The 16,686-nt window shown below is 46.7% G+C and overlaps 1 protein-coding gene across 3 annotated transcripts in view; it reads right to left on the reverse strand.

The window, feature by feature from the left end:
* Positions 1 to 16,686, reverse strand: part of LOC138452977 (ribonuclease inhibitor-like) — a 268,993-nt gene that overhangs the window by 70,011 nt on the left and 182,296 nt on the right. For all 3 annotated transcript variants that reach the window (XM_069605350.1, XM_069605346.1, XM_069605347.1), the window contains one exon: positions 9,060 to 9,230. In XM_069605350.1, coding sequence (XP_069461451.1) covers positions 9,060 to 9,230 — 171 coding nt within the window. The remainder of the gene's footprint in view (positions 1 to 9,059; positions 9,231 to 16,686) is intronic.

A 16,686-nucleotide genomic window follows, 5' to 3' on the forward strand; every position in this document is an offset into this window, starting at 1 on the left:
AACTCTGGCTAAGCTATACCTACAGCGGTTGGGATTTGCCCTGAAAGGCTTTAGGAATGCTTTTAGCCCTGCCCTCTTTTCAATCTCCATTTACAGGGTGGCAGCCACGTGGTCAGGCTACTAATTTTCCTTGGGGCTTTCCTAAGAGGTTCTCAGAGCGCCTTACACGGTTCAAAGGTTGAAAAGGTGGGAAGTGAAACTGATGTTACAAACTATTTTCAGGATAATATATTAGGATGGACAAGTAGGGTTTGTGTGATGAAATATGTATGCTTTGAGGGTCTTTCTGAAAGTGGTCTTGGAGGGTGTGAAGAGGTAGGGTGTTCCAGGCTCTGGGTGCCCACTGGTTAAATGCATTTGTAAGCATGTTTGTTTGCAGAATGGAGCGTGTAGGATAGGATGCCTTGCTTGTCTGGAGTGTGAGTTTGTCGTGAAAGTAAGATGGGGGTTTTAGGTCGATGGATTTGAAAAGAATGCAGAGTCCTTTGAGGACAATTGTCTGGGGTACAGGGAGCCAGTGGAGCTGGGCGAGAGTTGGGGTGATCTGTGAATATTTGGGTAGGTAGAGGATGGGTCTGGCTTCTGCATTTTGAATGGCTTGCAGGGGGCTAAGATGCTGCTGTGGAGTCCAGTGAGGAGAGCACTGCCATAGTCCAGCTTGGAGAAAACCTGCCCTTGGACTGCAATGTGAAGGTCACCAGGTGGAAGGATGTGTCTGATCTTTCGCAGTTGTAGGTTGCATGTTTTGGTGGCAGCAGCTTTGTGGTGTGTGAAGGAAAGGTAGGGGTCGATGGTGAAGCCAAGGGATTTGAAATGTGTGGAGAGGGATATGGATGGGTTATCCGTGGTGAGTTCTTTAGTCCAGGGGTGAATTTGGGTTGGGGTCTAGTGGGAAAGATGAGGAGGATTCTCTTTTGGATGGGTTGAGCTTGAGGAAGTGGGTGGCCATCCAGGTGGTGATGGTGGAGAGACTGCTTTTGCGGGTGTGGTGTTGTGAGATGGATGAGATTTGGGAGTATATTTGAGTTTCATCTGCGCATTGGTGGAAATGGACATTGTGTTTGTTGAAAGTCTGCCTTGTGGTATGACCTACTTGACCGGGGTGGGGTCAGATTGAAAAGGGTGCATGGAGACAAAGTAGGTCAGTAGCGAAGGAGGCGAACCAGTCGAGGATGGTGCCTGAGAGTTTCATGCTGTGGGTTAGGATGTCAAGTAGAATGGGGGGGTGGTCGATGGTGTCAAAGGCTGCAGAGAGGTCGGGCAGTACGAGTAGTGCTGTGTGCCCTTTGTTCATGATGTTGTGGAGGTCATTGAGGATGTGAAGTGCCACAGTCTCTGTGCTCAGCTCTAAAGCAATGTTGGAAGGGGTTGAGTAGAATGTGTGTGGTGATGTGTTGCTGCAGTTGGGTTGTGACAAAGCGCTCAATGATTCTGGCGTGGTATGGCGGGATAGTGGTGGGGCAGTCATTTTTGAGGAGTGTGGGGTCGAGAGATGTTTTTTTAAGCGGGGGTGAGACTTATCTAGTTTTGAGTGCAGAGGCCATAGTGCCAAGTGAGAGACAGAAGTTGATGATATTGAGAGCCAGTAAGCTGTTTATCAGTTTGATTGACATCTACACAAATAGATTTAACTTAAGTGTGGTTTTATTTAGTGTTTAAACTGGTCAGCCAACACGTGTTTCGACCCCTCGGGGTGCTTTTCAAGGCTGGCATATTAACACATGTGCATAAGTGAATATTGTGATATAAGGTGACAGTGATAAAAGTGGGCATTAGAGTCAAATATTCATTTAACAATTCATGTTGTTACACAATTACATTTATGGTCATGTTTAACACATAAATTAAAAGCGGTATAAGCATATGCAGTGATACATGGATAGGAAAATAAGAGATTTACACAGTCCCTTTGGAAGAAAAGGAGGGAAGGATGAGAGGTTTTTTTGTTAGTTCTGAAGTAGTCTAGGGGGATGTTTAAGACAATATCTGTACATGAATGGTCTTGTTTGAGTTTAGTTCGGGCCTTACCCAGATTTGGAGATGTTTGGCCACATCTTTGGGTCATGGCTCGGAGGTTGTGAATATCGTTGTTGTCGTTTAGTTTGGGCCTCACCTAGATTTGGAAATGTTAGCTCACGTCTTTGGGTCATGGGTCAGAGTTTTCCAGCATGCCTGGTGGGGCAGATTTGCTGGGGAGTGCATGCCCGGTGGGGATGATTTGCTGAAGAGTGCATGCCAGGTGGGGCAGATTTGCTGGGGAGTGCATGCCCGGTGGGGATGATTTGCTGGAGAGTGCATGCCAGGTGGGGCAGATTTGCTGGGGAGTGCATGCCCAGTGGGGCAGATTTGCTGGAGAGTGCATGCCCAGTGGGGCAGATTTGCTGGAGGGTGCCTGCCCAGTGGGACAGATTTGCTGGAGGGTGCATGCCCAGTGGGACAGATTTTCTGGGGAGTGCATGCCCGGTGGGGCAAATTTGCTGGAGAGTGCATGCCCAGTGGGGCAGATTTGCTGGAGGGTGCCTGCCCAGTGGGGCAGATTTGCTGGAGAGTGCATGCCCAGTGGGGCAGATTTGCTGGAGGGTGCCTGCCCAGTGGGACAGATTTGCTGGAGGGTGCATGCCCAGTGGGACAGATTTGCTGGGGAGTGCATGCCCGGTGGGGCAAATTTGCTGGGGAGTGCATGCCCGGTGGGGCAGATTTGCTGGGGAGTGCATGCCCAGTGGGGCAGATTTGCTGGGGAGTGCATGCCCGGTGGGGCAGATTTGCTGGAGAGTGCATGCCCGGTGGGGCAGATTTGCTGGGGAGAGAACCAACCGGATTCTAGATCTCTAAAGTCCCGGGGAGGGAACCAGTCTATCTTAGACCTGTTTGTGCATGTGCAAGGTCGCTGACCCTTTCCTTTTCTGGATGCATAATTATTTTGACCTTGATACAATCGCCCATTTATACCTCTTTTCTGGATAGTGATTAGTGAGTGATTTAAGACAAGGTTCAGTTGCGGTTGGGTGAGTGCTTTTGTACATGATTCATCTGTGGCTCCATGCATGCGGTTGCTGCCGTGCATGCGGCCTGTCGAGGGCAAGCATGCAAGTGGTCTATGCCCCATAGAGCTGTGTAGCCTTGTTTGGTTAAAGGATTTCAAGCTGTGATATCCTAAATATGCAGTGAACCCAGTCCTTCTTTATCGCCCTTTAATTCGGTGGAGTCCGTTTCCTGAACACCAATCCATTTGCATTAGCCCTGATTTCACTGGTGCAATTTGGCCCCTTAACCATATAAACATCGAAATGTGCCATGTGGTGAATCTCTTTAGAGCTAAAATCTGAATAAAAAGTGCAGCGTTCCCATTAGTGTAGCCCTGTTCAATTGTGAATGTATTTTTAGAAGTGCTCGTAAACGATGCGGCTTGAGGTGGTGTAAGGGTGCAGAAGGAGGGGACTGACACACAGGTGGCATGATGATTGCTATACGCTTTTATTTGTTTGAGAAAATAAAGAGAAAAACGAACTTTCCCTAACTCTAAGGGGGGGGGTTCTCCTGTCTCAACTAAAACACTAAGGGTATCATCGGAATGTCTGTGCAAATCAGTAGTCCACCGTCCTGTGTCAAAACCCGACTTCTCTGCCTTATACTTGCACCTAAACTAGAGATAAAGTAAATGTTCTTGGTCCAGAAGAATGACTCCCTTCTTCTGAACTTGCAATAAAACTTCTCCTACTCCTGGTTACCGGGAGAATGACTCTCTTCGTCTGAACTTGCAATAAAAGTTATCCTACTCCTGGTTACCGGGAGAATGACTCCCTTCTTCTGAACTTGCAATAAAAGGTCTTGCACTACTGGTTTCCCGGAGAATGACTCCCTTCTTCTGAACTTGCAATAAAAGGTCTCCTACTCCTGGTTACCGGGAGAATGACTCCCTTCTTCTGAACTTGCAATAAAAGTTCTCCTACTCCTGGTTATCGGGAGAATGACTCCCTTCTTCTGAACTTGCAATAAAAGTTCTTCTACTCCTGGTTACCGTGAGAATGACTCCCTTCTTCTGAACTTGCAATAAAAGTTCTCCTACTCCTGGTTACCGGGAGAATGACTACCTTCCCCTGGGGTCTCCCTCACTTTGGTAACACAGTCCAACAACACCAAGGGGAATGACTCCCTTCCCCTGGGGTCTTCCTCACTTTTGTAATACAGTTCAACAACACCGAGAGGGATGACTCCCTTCCCCTAGCTTATCTCTCACTTTGGTAACACAGTTCAACAACACCAAGGAGAATGACTTCCTTGCCCTGGCTTCTCTCTCACTTTGTTAACACAGTTCAACAACACCAAGGAGAATGACTCCCTTCCCTTGGCTTCTCTTTTGCCTTGGTAATACAGTTGAACAACACCCGGGAGAATGACACCCGTCCCCTGGCCTTTCTTTCACTTCTATAACACAGTTCAACAACACCGGGGGAATGACTCCCTTCCCCTGGCTTCTCTCTCACTTTGGTAATACAGTTCAACAACACCAAGGAGAATGACTTCCTTGCCCTGGCTTCTCTCTCACTTTGGTAACACAGTTCAACAACACAAGGGGGAATGACTCCCCTGACCTGGCTTCTCTTTTGCCTTGGTAATACAGTTCAACAACTCAAGGGGGAATGACTCCCCTGCCCTGGCTTCTCTTTTGCCTTGGTAACACAGTTCAACAACTCAATGGGGAATGACACTTTTCCCCTGGCTTCTCTCTCACTTTTAGGCTTTCCAACAATAGAATTAATATTGTGATAGGGTCCTCAACCCGGGTTCCTCCCCTGTGGCTCACTTGTTGCACGAGGAAGATGACTTGTAGTGTCCGTCTGTTGTGGGTGTGGGTCTCATACCTGTACTTCTATGCTTCTTTGCTTCTGCACTTAGTTTACACTCCTGCCAAGTACAGCCACAAGGAGGATGACTCGTGTTCTCTTCTTGATATGTGCCTTTAAGGTTGGGGACCTGACATATGCCCATGTTGGGGGAACCACTTCACCTTATGGCTCTCCCCACTTCTCTTGAGCTTAGGATTCGTATCCCAGCCCCTGAGTTCTAGATCTCTCCTATGTATATGGTGGCACATTAACCCAGGCCCTCTGGCACCCCAACCAGCCAGCTCGTTGAAACCTGTACCTTATGGGACTTCTCTTGTGGCCTCCGGTATGCCTCAGGGTTAACATTTGCTCGATTCGGGTCTCTCCTGGCTTCCGCAGGCTTTTGGAGCAGTGCAGCAGCTCTGCATCTTCTGGCCTTCTGCAGTACATGTACCCGTTACAGACCACTTGGTCCACCTCCCCTGTGAGGTTCGGTTACTGTTTCGCCAATGGTGCTTCAGTGTTGTACTCGATGGGGATGCCGTCTGCTCCTCTTCGACGTCCCGGACTGCAGTCACTTGAACTTCCTGCACCAAGCAGATTCTTGGTCTTTGGTTCCTCCTTGGATGGCTAAGCAACATTTTAAGTCCTTTGTTGCTTCTTATCTGCTCTTGCGGTGGATAACTAGAATGCTCAGTCAAGTTACATGGAGCAGTCTCAATGGCTCTGCACCTTCTCCTCGTATCAGTACTTATCAGATAGGCTCGCTTTTGGTCATCCCTGATCTTCCTCGTCTCAGTATCTACCTCCAGGGGGAATATCGGATACGGGCCTCACCACTCTGGCCTCTTGGGAGGGGGCTCCCCCCACCCCCGAGGAGAAGTGACGACATCTCGGGATTCGTCACAGTGGGCATGCATTATCTAGGAGGTGTGCGGGTTTTGTTTTGTCAATTTGGCATCAAGGGTGACGAGCATGTCTGTCTCGATGGGGTGGGTGTAATAGAGGGGAGCAAGTGAGAGTGAATGATTCAAAAGATGTGTATGGGGGATGTCTGGTGATTCTAAGTGTGAGTGACTCTTTATATATGATGGCCACACCACCACCTTGTTCGTATGGGTGGTCTCTGTGGTGGATGAGCTAGTGTGGGGGATGCATAGGTGTGTTGTGGAGTTTGAGCCATATTTCGGTAAGGAAGCGTATATCTGCGGAGTGTGTGATAATGAGTTCATTTATTTAATGTGTCAGTTAAGCAGAATGCAGGGGTATGCAATTAGTTGTTTCATTGGAAACTGTGGTCGAGATTGATATGAATGTTGTTTGTGTGCTTTGTTTGTCTCGTGAATTGTGGCAAACGGGGTGTAACAAGGGACAAATAAAGAAAAAGGGGAAAGGGGAATTGCAAGAACACTTAGCTCTGTCAGCCCTTTGCTCTGGACGCCCGGGCGAGTGGATGCCCTAAGGAAAGCGTTTTAATTCACAAAGTAAGCCGGAAGGGCTGCACAGGAGACAGATATAAACATGAAGCCAGTCATATTTTGTCAGTGTAACCAGCAGCTGCAGGATCACAGGATGCTGGTGAGGAGCTGGATGTGGAGGACTGCAAGGGGAGCTTCAGGCTGCAAAATGCCACCCCTAAAGAGGGGGACTAACCCTGCCTTTGGCCCGTAACTGGATGCCCCGGGGCAGGAAGCTCCTAAGTCATTTTCTCAGCAAAGCTTGTCAGGGGTCACAGGATCAGTCCATAGATTGACTCTGGGTGGCACTTGAAGTTCCCCTGATCTCTGCGGGCAGCCCCAGGCAGTTTGAGCGAGTGCCTCTGGTGGTGTTGTGCTGAGCACAGTGCTCCCCTACAACAAGAAAGTTCTGTTACAGACATTTCAATTATGAGACCAAGTTATGGTCTTATTAACTACTACCCAGAACAAGCTGTTAGCACACTGGTACGATCCTGATGTGGTCATGGAGAAAGTATCAACCCTGACATATAAGGTCCAGCAACCCAACCGGAGGAAGCCTTCCCAACTATACCATGCAAACAAGCTTAAGGCCTGGACGGTAAACAGTAAACCTGAACTCTAGCTACTGTATGCTAATAACACTCGCAACGTTCCCCTATCAACAAAATTACACAGAGTTGTAATTTCCCCAGAAATAAGCATCCGGGAACATCAAGAATTGACAGATGCATAAGCCACTTCCCTGATGTCTTTTCAACCAAGTCGGGGAGAGTTCAAGGTATTGGCCACAAGATCATTACCCCTCCAGGCCGAGTTAGCACTTTCTTTAAAACCCTATAGGATACCTGAGGCTCAAAAAGCCATTATTCAACAGGAACTGTAAAAGATGCTCGACCTCAAAAAAATCATACAGCCATTGGTCTTCCCCCATCATACTAATCCTGAAACCAGACAACAGTTGAGGGTTTTGTATTGATTTCCGTCAGCTAAACGAGGTCTCCCAGTTGGGAGCCTACCCGAGGCCTCCCACTGATGAACTGGTAGAGACGCTAGGTACTTATATATCCACCTTGAACTTGATGAAAGGGTATTGACAGGTGCTGCTAGACAACGAAGCCAAGCCCAAGACTATCTTCTCAACGCATGACGGATTATATCAGTTCACTGTACTGCCATTCGGCTTGCATGAGGCTCCAGCCACTTTTCAATGTTTAATGGACCCAATACTTGTGTCTTTGCGAGATGTCGCTGGAGCCTACTTAGCTGTCATAGCAGTCTACAGTTTCTCTTGGCATGAGCATGTCAAGCATCTAACTGCTGCCTGTATTCAGATGAGAAAGGCACAACTGACAGCAAGCCAACAAAATGTATTCTTGCCCAGCCTATGGTGAAGTATCTAGGTTTCCAGGTGGTGTGAGAAACTTGAAGGTGTCTCCCTGACTAGTCCCCAGGGATCTGTCATCCAGGTGGCCAGGACACGGCCATCACTTTTGGATCCAGTTCCTGGGGGTGTAGCAGTGCGGGAAGATCACCTGGATGAGGGGTCTTCAGGGAGTGGGAGTGGGTCACTGGATGGTGAGACGCGGTATACCCTTCCCTGTAACACCTTTTCCCCATCCTACCAGGTAGGATACTTAGGAACTTATGCCCCCCACCCACACCCACTTTTCCAACAAGAACACTTTCTCACGGACAGCTCAGCGTGAGCGAAAACAAACTAACACCAGAGCTGTATACCTGACATGTCCCAACACAATGTCAGGCAGTATGTGAAACCTGTGTAATGAGCAACACGAATATAATTGAAAACCAGAGGAGTGACTGAACTTTGGAGGCCAAGAAAGATACCGTATACAGAGTGGTCCAGCGCCACGTGGCTGCTCATTCAAAGGTCCCTGTTAGGTATCCAACTGGTTGGCAACTATGACAAGGAAATATTGAGATCGAAGTGGTCCTGCAATGGGTCAAGTTAAACCCTTTGCACGTTTGAAAGTCTTTGATAGTTTAATGTGAACTGAAATTGGTCCGAGTCCAGCTAAGGGGGACTAATTGTGTAAAAAGAAGGATCTGAGCCTGGCCGAGGGGAATCTGGGGTGAGCCGTGAGTCACCCAATGAAGAATATTCTCTGAACATTGTGAAAAGGGGAATCTGACCCGAGAACAGGGGGATCCACAGTAACGATTGTGATATAAAAAAGATCTGACACCAGCTGAGGGGGATCCAGGGTGAATCACATGAATTACTTATAAAAGGAAAGGAACTATGTGTTTTGTTTTGGTTCATTAGGCCCTCTAAATCAAGAGACTTTGATAAGTAAAGAGACTTGGGCATAGAAGGCCTTGATGCTGGTAATGGAACTGTATCCTTGTGCCGAAAAGGCCAGAGTGTGTGCCTTGCTCGAGTGAACCGCCCTGTCCTGTGCTGAAAACGTGGGGAAGGGAGGCCAATGGCCTGAACATCCTGGCATATAATTTTGTGAACACTTCTTTCTTTTTCATGAACACTACCACACACTATTTTGTATTTAGCGGTAAGGATTGGCAATATTTTCTTTTTAGCATAGGCCATTTTACTTTGGCAAGACTCCACTAGGACTGCATTATTATTATTTGATAGTCGTAGCTTGCTCCCATCTGTAGATATAGGATTACATAGGCGTGTATCACACCATTATTGAAGTTCAATAAACATCCTTGAAATGTGGTTTCTTGTATCTGTCTTACTGTTGATACATGCCTTCCTTACAACTACAATATTCCCAAGGTTTTATACCTTAATCTCGGGACTTTGCAGTTTGGGTGTTTGAATCCTTCGCATAGCAGAATCATTCCTGAATCACCCACTTGGTTATCACTCAGATCCAGCTCAGTGAGTGACTGATTAATGCGTAAGACTGAGGCGATCTCGGAGCAGCAGGAGTCTGTGATAGAGCAACTTCCGATCCTATGGAGAAGAGACAAAGAAAGCAAAGATATGAGGCAACTTCATTCACATTTACCACTCAATCACTTCAACCATGTGTTTACTCATAGTGTAGATGGGAGCGAAGGAGGGAGTGGAAGCTGAGAGTGAATGTGGCGGGAGCGCAGGCACAAAGGTACAATGAAAGGTTTGGGATTGTTGTGGCTGAAGTTGATAGCTGTGGGGAAGTGAGCGGATCTAGTGAGTGAAGGTGGAGTGATTCTGCTCAGTAGTTAGGGGTAGAGGAGGTAATGGTGATGGGTGGTGATTGGGGGGAAGAGTGACAGCTTCGAGGGATGGTGTACAGATGGTGTAAATCATTTGGGGGCGTGAAGGTGAAGGCGTCAAGTAATCAGACTGCAGCTCCACTCTGCATAGTACATTATTTTCAAAGTACCATTGACAAGATCGTCTAAAACATCCTTTAGGATGGACACATGACCCGGGTTGCAAAGGTCCTGCAAGGAGGAGTCTGGACTCGACCTACTCTCCCACAAGGAAAAAGCAATCATAGAAGTTGAAGCAAATAAATCACACTAATCAACATTATAAAATGACTTGAAGAGTTGATTGCAACATGTGCAATAATGAATATCAAAAGGTAACATATAGGAATGCTTGCAACAAAACATGCCTACTGGACATTGCCTTCGGAAGGTCTGCACTCTGTGGCTTTAAAACCAGTGTACACCATTAGACAAGGGCCCAGCCATATGCAAACTACTACAGGCCCTGTCACATTTGGAGTAATCCAACTGGAGCTTCTAGGAGACGTCCCAGTTGCATGATAACAGCGCAGCCCCAGACATGTTTCAATCTTGCTATTTCCCACCTGCCTGTGAGCTACAGCTTGATTGTCTAAGTACAGCGAGCAACACACACACATGACTGGGCATATCTATTGCCTCTAAAGAACACTATCATGTTACACATTGAAATACCTGCTAGCCATATGACTGCAAAGGGCAGCTGGCCTTTTTGTGTTTTCTGGTGTTTCTGAGAGAGGTTGTATGACCACGTGCTACGTTTATGTATATATATATATTCAAGGACAAAAGGTTTAGTTACAGGGACGTTAAGATGAGAACTTAACGCAACAAAACCCCTGAAATTCTGCTAAAGCCACCTTAACTTTGTGACCCCCTGCTGTGCAGCCTATGACCACAATGATGACATCACTGGTGACATCACTAATTACATCATCTATGATATCACTGATGGAATCTCTGATTAGATTACAACATCAACCGGCTATGGCCAAGGCCCACGGCCTTCGGTGTGCCCATTGTATAGTTTAACACATTACGGGGCCACTAGCCATGGCCAGTGGCCACAGTTTTTGGCTGTGGCACTGTATATTTTACCACATTAAGTGGCCACTAGCCATGGCCTTCATACATGGCCAGTGGTCATACCCTTTGGCCATTTCTCCTGGATATTATAACACATAAAGGGGCAGTAGCTATGGCCTTCGGCCATGCCCACTTTATATTTTACAACACTCATCGGCAACTAGCCATGGCCTTTGGCCATAGCCAGTGGTCCCGGCCTTCGGCCGTGCCCACTGTATACTGTAACACATTAAGGGGCCACTATCCATGGCCTCATACAAATGTAGTTCAATTGACCTTCCCTTTAGAAGAAATTGTGCAAGACAAAATAGCATTGGACTGAGAGACGAAATGTTCCCAAACATATGCTGGCAAAGTATAAAAGGTGCTCACCTTTTAAATGATGGTCTGGAGAGCTGCACAGAGCTGTGCCCGTGGTTATGATGTATTCAAAGCCTTCCAGCCATCAACGTTTGGTTTTGCTTTAGTCACCCCGAGTAGGACGGGTATTCCCAGATGTGTGTCCGTAGCCTGCTGGGCCTAGAGACCCAAGCCACTCCTCACTGATGATGTCAAACAAGGCCGAAACATGCTTGGGGATGAATGACGATGGTCTGGAGGGTTGCCCAGAGCTGTGCCCGTGGTTATTATTTATTCAAAACCTTCCAGCCATCAACTTTAGGTTTTATCTTTTAAACACAGCAATCTGTAGTGAAATATTCCCAGGAAAAAAAATTCCAATACGAAACAAGTGTTTGTGGTCTTGTGGGTAAGCGTCTGCACTGGGAACATGACAACCTGAGTAAAATCCTGGTAGCCAAATACTTGAGCAAACTTGGCAACTGCACAAAAACCCCAAGGGGTTTCGTCCGCCCTCTGAAAAAGTTATGCTGTCCACCCACATGTGTCCTTTACTTATGCCCTGAAAAGCAGCCATAATCAGGAGAAAATAACTGCACTAGTGTCCAGGATTGCAAACTCTCTTGCCACATCCTTGGCAAATACTCATGACTTACTTGCCCTCTCATCATTTCCTTCCTCAACCCCATGTCTGGCTTTCAACAATACTGCTTTATAACGATAACTTGAAAACTGCATATACCATAGTGTCACTCAAATATATAAATCTTTATAGAACTATGTTAGGCAAAATGTGTACAATTGTGGCATTAGCCCCACCCCCCATCTTGACTGGGAGACTACAAATACCAGAATGCAATTCAGCAAAATAGGCAATAAAATTGTCTCTGAGTGCAATACTTTCAAGGACTGAAAATAGCAGTTTTAAAAAAATTATGCGGATGCTGTGTATTTTCTTAGTGTGTTATGAGATATGTAAAACTAAGAAAACAAACGGCATCCGGGACTGTGGACTGTCTCCCATCTGTGCAGTAACCTGGACCAACCCTGCTTAGCTTCAAAGCTAGGAAGGGGTTGCCACTTCAGGCCACGTTGCTCTAACTGTAACTTGTGCTCATTAATTAGGCATCATGGCCTGAGGGGGGCAGCCCCTAACTCCCTGTAAAGCTAAGCAGGGTTGGTCCCGGGTTACTGCATGGATGGGGGACCTGGATGCCGAGTTTAATATGGACTACAGATAGCCGTGGGTATGAGTAGTATATCTGAAAATATTGGAAAAATTGCCCCCCAAAAATATTTTTGTCCCCTTCAAGCCCCTCACCAAGTGCTCCCCTCATCTGTGCCAGCTCCCCCAATCCCCTGAAGGCCTCCACGCCTTCCCTGTCCTCTCCCATTCCCCCCACGACTCTCGCTGTTTCTGTGATGCAGTTTGTTATGAAATGTCAGCTATTTGCAGCTATTCTGTCTGATACCCAAGGTCACAGAAAAGCTTTGTGTTGAAAACTCAGTCCCTAGACCCCGAACTGCCAAATTTCACTTGGTGTCCTCTTGCCTCCCCCACCTCTAGACCGATGGCATTTGCATATTTTTGGACCAGCAAAAGCATTTTTGCATTTCATTTCATTTTCCGATATCCTCGGCTATAGGCGCGGCTATCTCTCGCATTGAGAAAAAGAAAAGATGGCGGCTGTTTCATTTATAAACACCCGGTTTCTTGGCAATATACCTGAGATATCGCTATCTATTTTGGAGAAGGGGGCACCCCCTTTTCCATTCAATATTATAAAAAATACTGGGCGGAATAACCTCAAACGGCAAAAGGGCCATGAGTCAACGCTTCATTCCCAAGTAGTTTTGTACCTGGTCCAACACCGTCCAGCGGTTTGGCCTGTTCGGTCCGGCAAAAATGTACCTTTTTTGTCTATGGGAAAATGAATGGGGACTAGGCTGCAACTTGTTTTTTTTGTTGGTTTTCTTCATAACTTGTTTTATTTTTTAACAAATCATTCCCACAATTTGCAGTCTGGGGTGGGGGTTCTGGGCGAACCTAGTTATCGCACAAGTCAAATTTTATTAGCAATTCATTTTGTTCGGGTTCGACTCACCTTACTGCCCTACAAGCCACCCTATAAACCACCCTGTTATAAAGTACAATATTGCTTCTTCTTGCATACAGTTCTATATTGCATGATGTTATGGGGAAAGGAGTACACCCGAGTTCTCAGGTAGAAGTGTTGGGGATTGGGATGCTTGGGCAGTACTAGAGTGGGAGGTAGTTGGGCAGTACTAGAGTGGGAGGTAGTCGAAGGAGTGAGTGGAGAGGCGAAGGAGGCAGGGGGCCCCACTTATCTATTCAAGACACAGAGAAAGCTGATAGACTGAGCCAGCTGAAGCTGAAAGAGCAGACTTCCAGCGCAGTTACCGTGCATCGATATCCAAGGACACAAGGGTAGGAACGTTCCCAGATAAGCAGAAACCATACAGTCCCTGCAAGAAGCCAAAGCAGAAAATCCTCATAATTACAGATGGAAGAGAGCCATTTCGTGGTCCTTACACACATGACCTGGTCATGGTGACAGTGCCTATTCATTCAAGCTACGTAGAGACTGCTGTTCCCACTGGACTAAATGCAAGGGGGTACAAATGTAGCACATGTTCAAAGACACATTTTCTGTCTTACGGCACAGGAGATTTGAGGAGGTAACTTATTGGAAACACTCAGAACCTTCAGAGTCATTCCGACTACCTTGAGTGTTGCAATTGTCCTGGTACCTGTCTAAGGCTCCAAGGCTGAGAAGACCCTGTTTGTCCAATCCCTATTCCCATAATACAAGTTTATACAACGTTGCACTGGCCAACCACCTTTTACCAACCTGCAACTTTGTATTTGCTATTTCTGGAGGGGGTCTCAGGAGGAGCCACCAGATATGGTTACCCAATGAATGCACTAACGCCTATAGAAAAGTTCATGTAGGTCACCTTACTAACCTATCCCCATCCACGTTAAATTTTTTGGGATGTAACCTCATTTTTATAGATGTCACTAGTGAACAAAACCAGCTGACAACCGCCTAGAAACTGAGCGCAAGTGTGGAGAATGTTACGTTGTTCATGCTGCAATCTCTGTCATTTGAAGGCGTAATAAAGACAGCTGGACTTTTTTCTATGGCTGGGTCTTCCGTTCTTGGTGCAGGGGATTTCCAAGGCCCAGTTCCTCTTGCCTGTACATCGGGAGGCTGCTAATAGTACCCATGTGACTTTTACAGGTGGTAGCGACAGGATGGTTGCTAAAACCCCTCAGCAATAAGACCACCTCATCCCGGCACGTGCTCGAAGAACTGCGTCGTGACCCACAAGGGACGGACCAAACAACCACATGTGGATATTGAGAGGTCGTCAGGAGCCGCCTTTGAGAAATTCCTGCCCACTCCGCGTGGGATGCCAAGAAGAACGAACGGCAGAGTGGCAGATTAGAGGAAAAGGCGGTGTCTGAGGACTTTAGCAGATCAACGGAGTGTAAGTATAGACTCAGCCATACCGTAAACATTGGGAAGGGAAAGTTGTTGTTTGTCGATTGTCTTGTGTCATTGTGAAGAAAACCTGTTTCCAGGGGTTTAACGTAAGGTTACGGATGAAAAAAGAGAAACGAAGAAAAGAGAAAAGAATACCTGTACTCTAGGCGCTAGCTTGGTTTCTGGATGAAAAATAAGAAAAGACAAAAAAGAATACCTGTTCTATGCAGAGAACTTAGTTACGGAAGACTTACTTGTGGAAATCCTGTGTTTAGGTGGTAGCGTAGCTCCCTTAGGTCACGGAAGGTGGTTTCTTAGCTTATCCCATGGAGATGTTATCCTATGCGACTGTATAGAAGAAGAACCACGTATTTGTTGGAAATCCCTGATTGAAGACAGGAAGGCGGCCGTATATATGTTATGTTGTTCATATTGTTGCGTTTTGAAGTATTGTATACTCTTGGGGGTGCATTTGAAGTATCCAGACCAGACCCTTAGATCTGTGATGTCACATAAACGGTTCATAAATAGTACACAGAGAGTTGTTGTGGAAGTGAAGACGCATAGTGGGACATAGATGTGGCGATAGCGGAGTTTAAAAGCAAAGAATAGATGATTGTCCCCTTTTGGGTGAGGCTCGATGAACGCATTAAAGAATCGTAGGTTGGCCTTTAAGAGCTGAGAACACAGTGTGGGCGGAGCGCGCAACGCGCTCTCGTTGATGGTGGTGAGCCAAAGAGGCTGGTGAAAGTTTTGTGGAGATTTAAGGAAATTGAGAAATGTACAAACTGGTAATGTGTTAAATTGTGTCAAAATAAAATCCTGACTTGAGGTCAAATAAGTATCGGCAGTCAGACAGTCAGAATTTGTGCATGTCCCTCCCGCAATATCAAAACAAAATACGCAAGTATAATGCAGAATTGACTCGCGATTCAGAGGGCAAAATGGGGAAGCCATGGCCCAGAGAGGGCAGTCGTTCCAAATGTGTGCTGCAACATCTGACCACGCATTTACATGCTTCGTATAAAGGGAACAAATTGAGTACGTGGTTAGCCATATTGGAGCTTTGGAAGATGTTTGAGGACAGGGAAGAGGACCTACCCCAGGAGGAATGGATGCTGAGCCAGCGCGACGCAGGGGGCGAAGCACTATGCAGTGGCAGGGTATACTAATCCCACTTATGTGAATACGCTCCTTTTTTCAAAGGAAGCCTCGATGGTCTATGCCTTCAGATAAACTGTCACTATTTTAAAGCGCATTCTTTTTTGACCCAATTCCAAAAATGATTCCAATTAGCTTCGCCCTTTATAGAGCACAACATTTCATGAGAATTACTCCCTTTTTTTAAAGCAAGGGGTTTATTAGAAACTTTTAAAACAAATCTTTTTAGTTCATTTACATTTGTTCCATTATGTTACAGTGCTACAATCAATGTACAGTATCAACCCATTGTTGTGAGCCCCCCCTACCCCGCAATACAAACAACCTCCCCAAATTAACTAAAACAAACTGGTAACCCACAGCTTGTAATTCACAAATGTTCCATTAGGGGCACCCCACCTCTCCCTCTCTTGGGTCCTGTACATCCAGCCTTCCAAACCCACCAGCCATCTCCTCCATATCCTACCACTCCTCCATCCTGCCACCCCTAACCGGGGGCTGGACCCTCTCGAGATTTCCATGGCATGGCAATCCTCCTGTTTGCCAACACCCAGGCTAGGTACAGCAATATGTCCGCTGGTTTGGCACTCTTTGAGTGCGAGAACACCCCAAGTAAACAAGCCTCTGTTGACTAGACATAGCTTGTTACCCCTCCTTTTCGGAGCTTCGATTCCATCTCTCGCCGAACTCTCTAATTATTAGGCACATCCAGAACATGTGCATCATGTCTGCCCCGCGCTCACTGCACTTGGGGCACACCCTCTCCATTGAGCCCGGGAATTGTGAGATAAGATGTAGAGTTATGTAGGCCCTGGGAGGCACACTGAGCTGGTCAGCTTCAGCCTAGCCTTTCTTGAGATCTTTTTTGAATATGACTGCACCCTGGACCACTCTGGCTCTGTAAACTCCCTGCTTGTATCCAACTCCCATTTGCACCTTACTTTGGTGACATCCTTCGATATTGCTGCTAGCAGCCCCTGGTACAATCTGGACACACTGTGTCCTCCTTCTGAAATGTCCAACAGCAGCCCTAGTATACTATCTTCCTCCAGGAGACTCGGGACGCCCTGCCAT

This window comes from Ambystoma mexicanum, chromosome 4p (assembly GCF_040938575.1).
Source record: "Ambystoma mexicanum isolate Mex_15411 chromosome 4p, UKY_AmexF1_1, whole genome shotgun sequence".
Lineage (NCBI taxonomy): Eukaryota > Metazoa > Chordata > Amphibia > Caudata > Ambystomatidae > Ambystoma > Ambystoma mexicanum.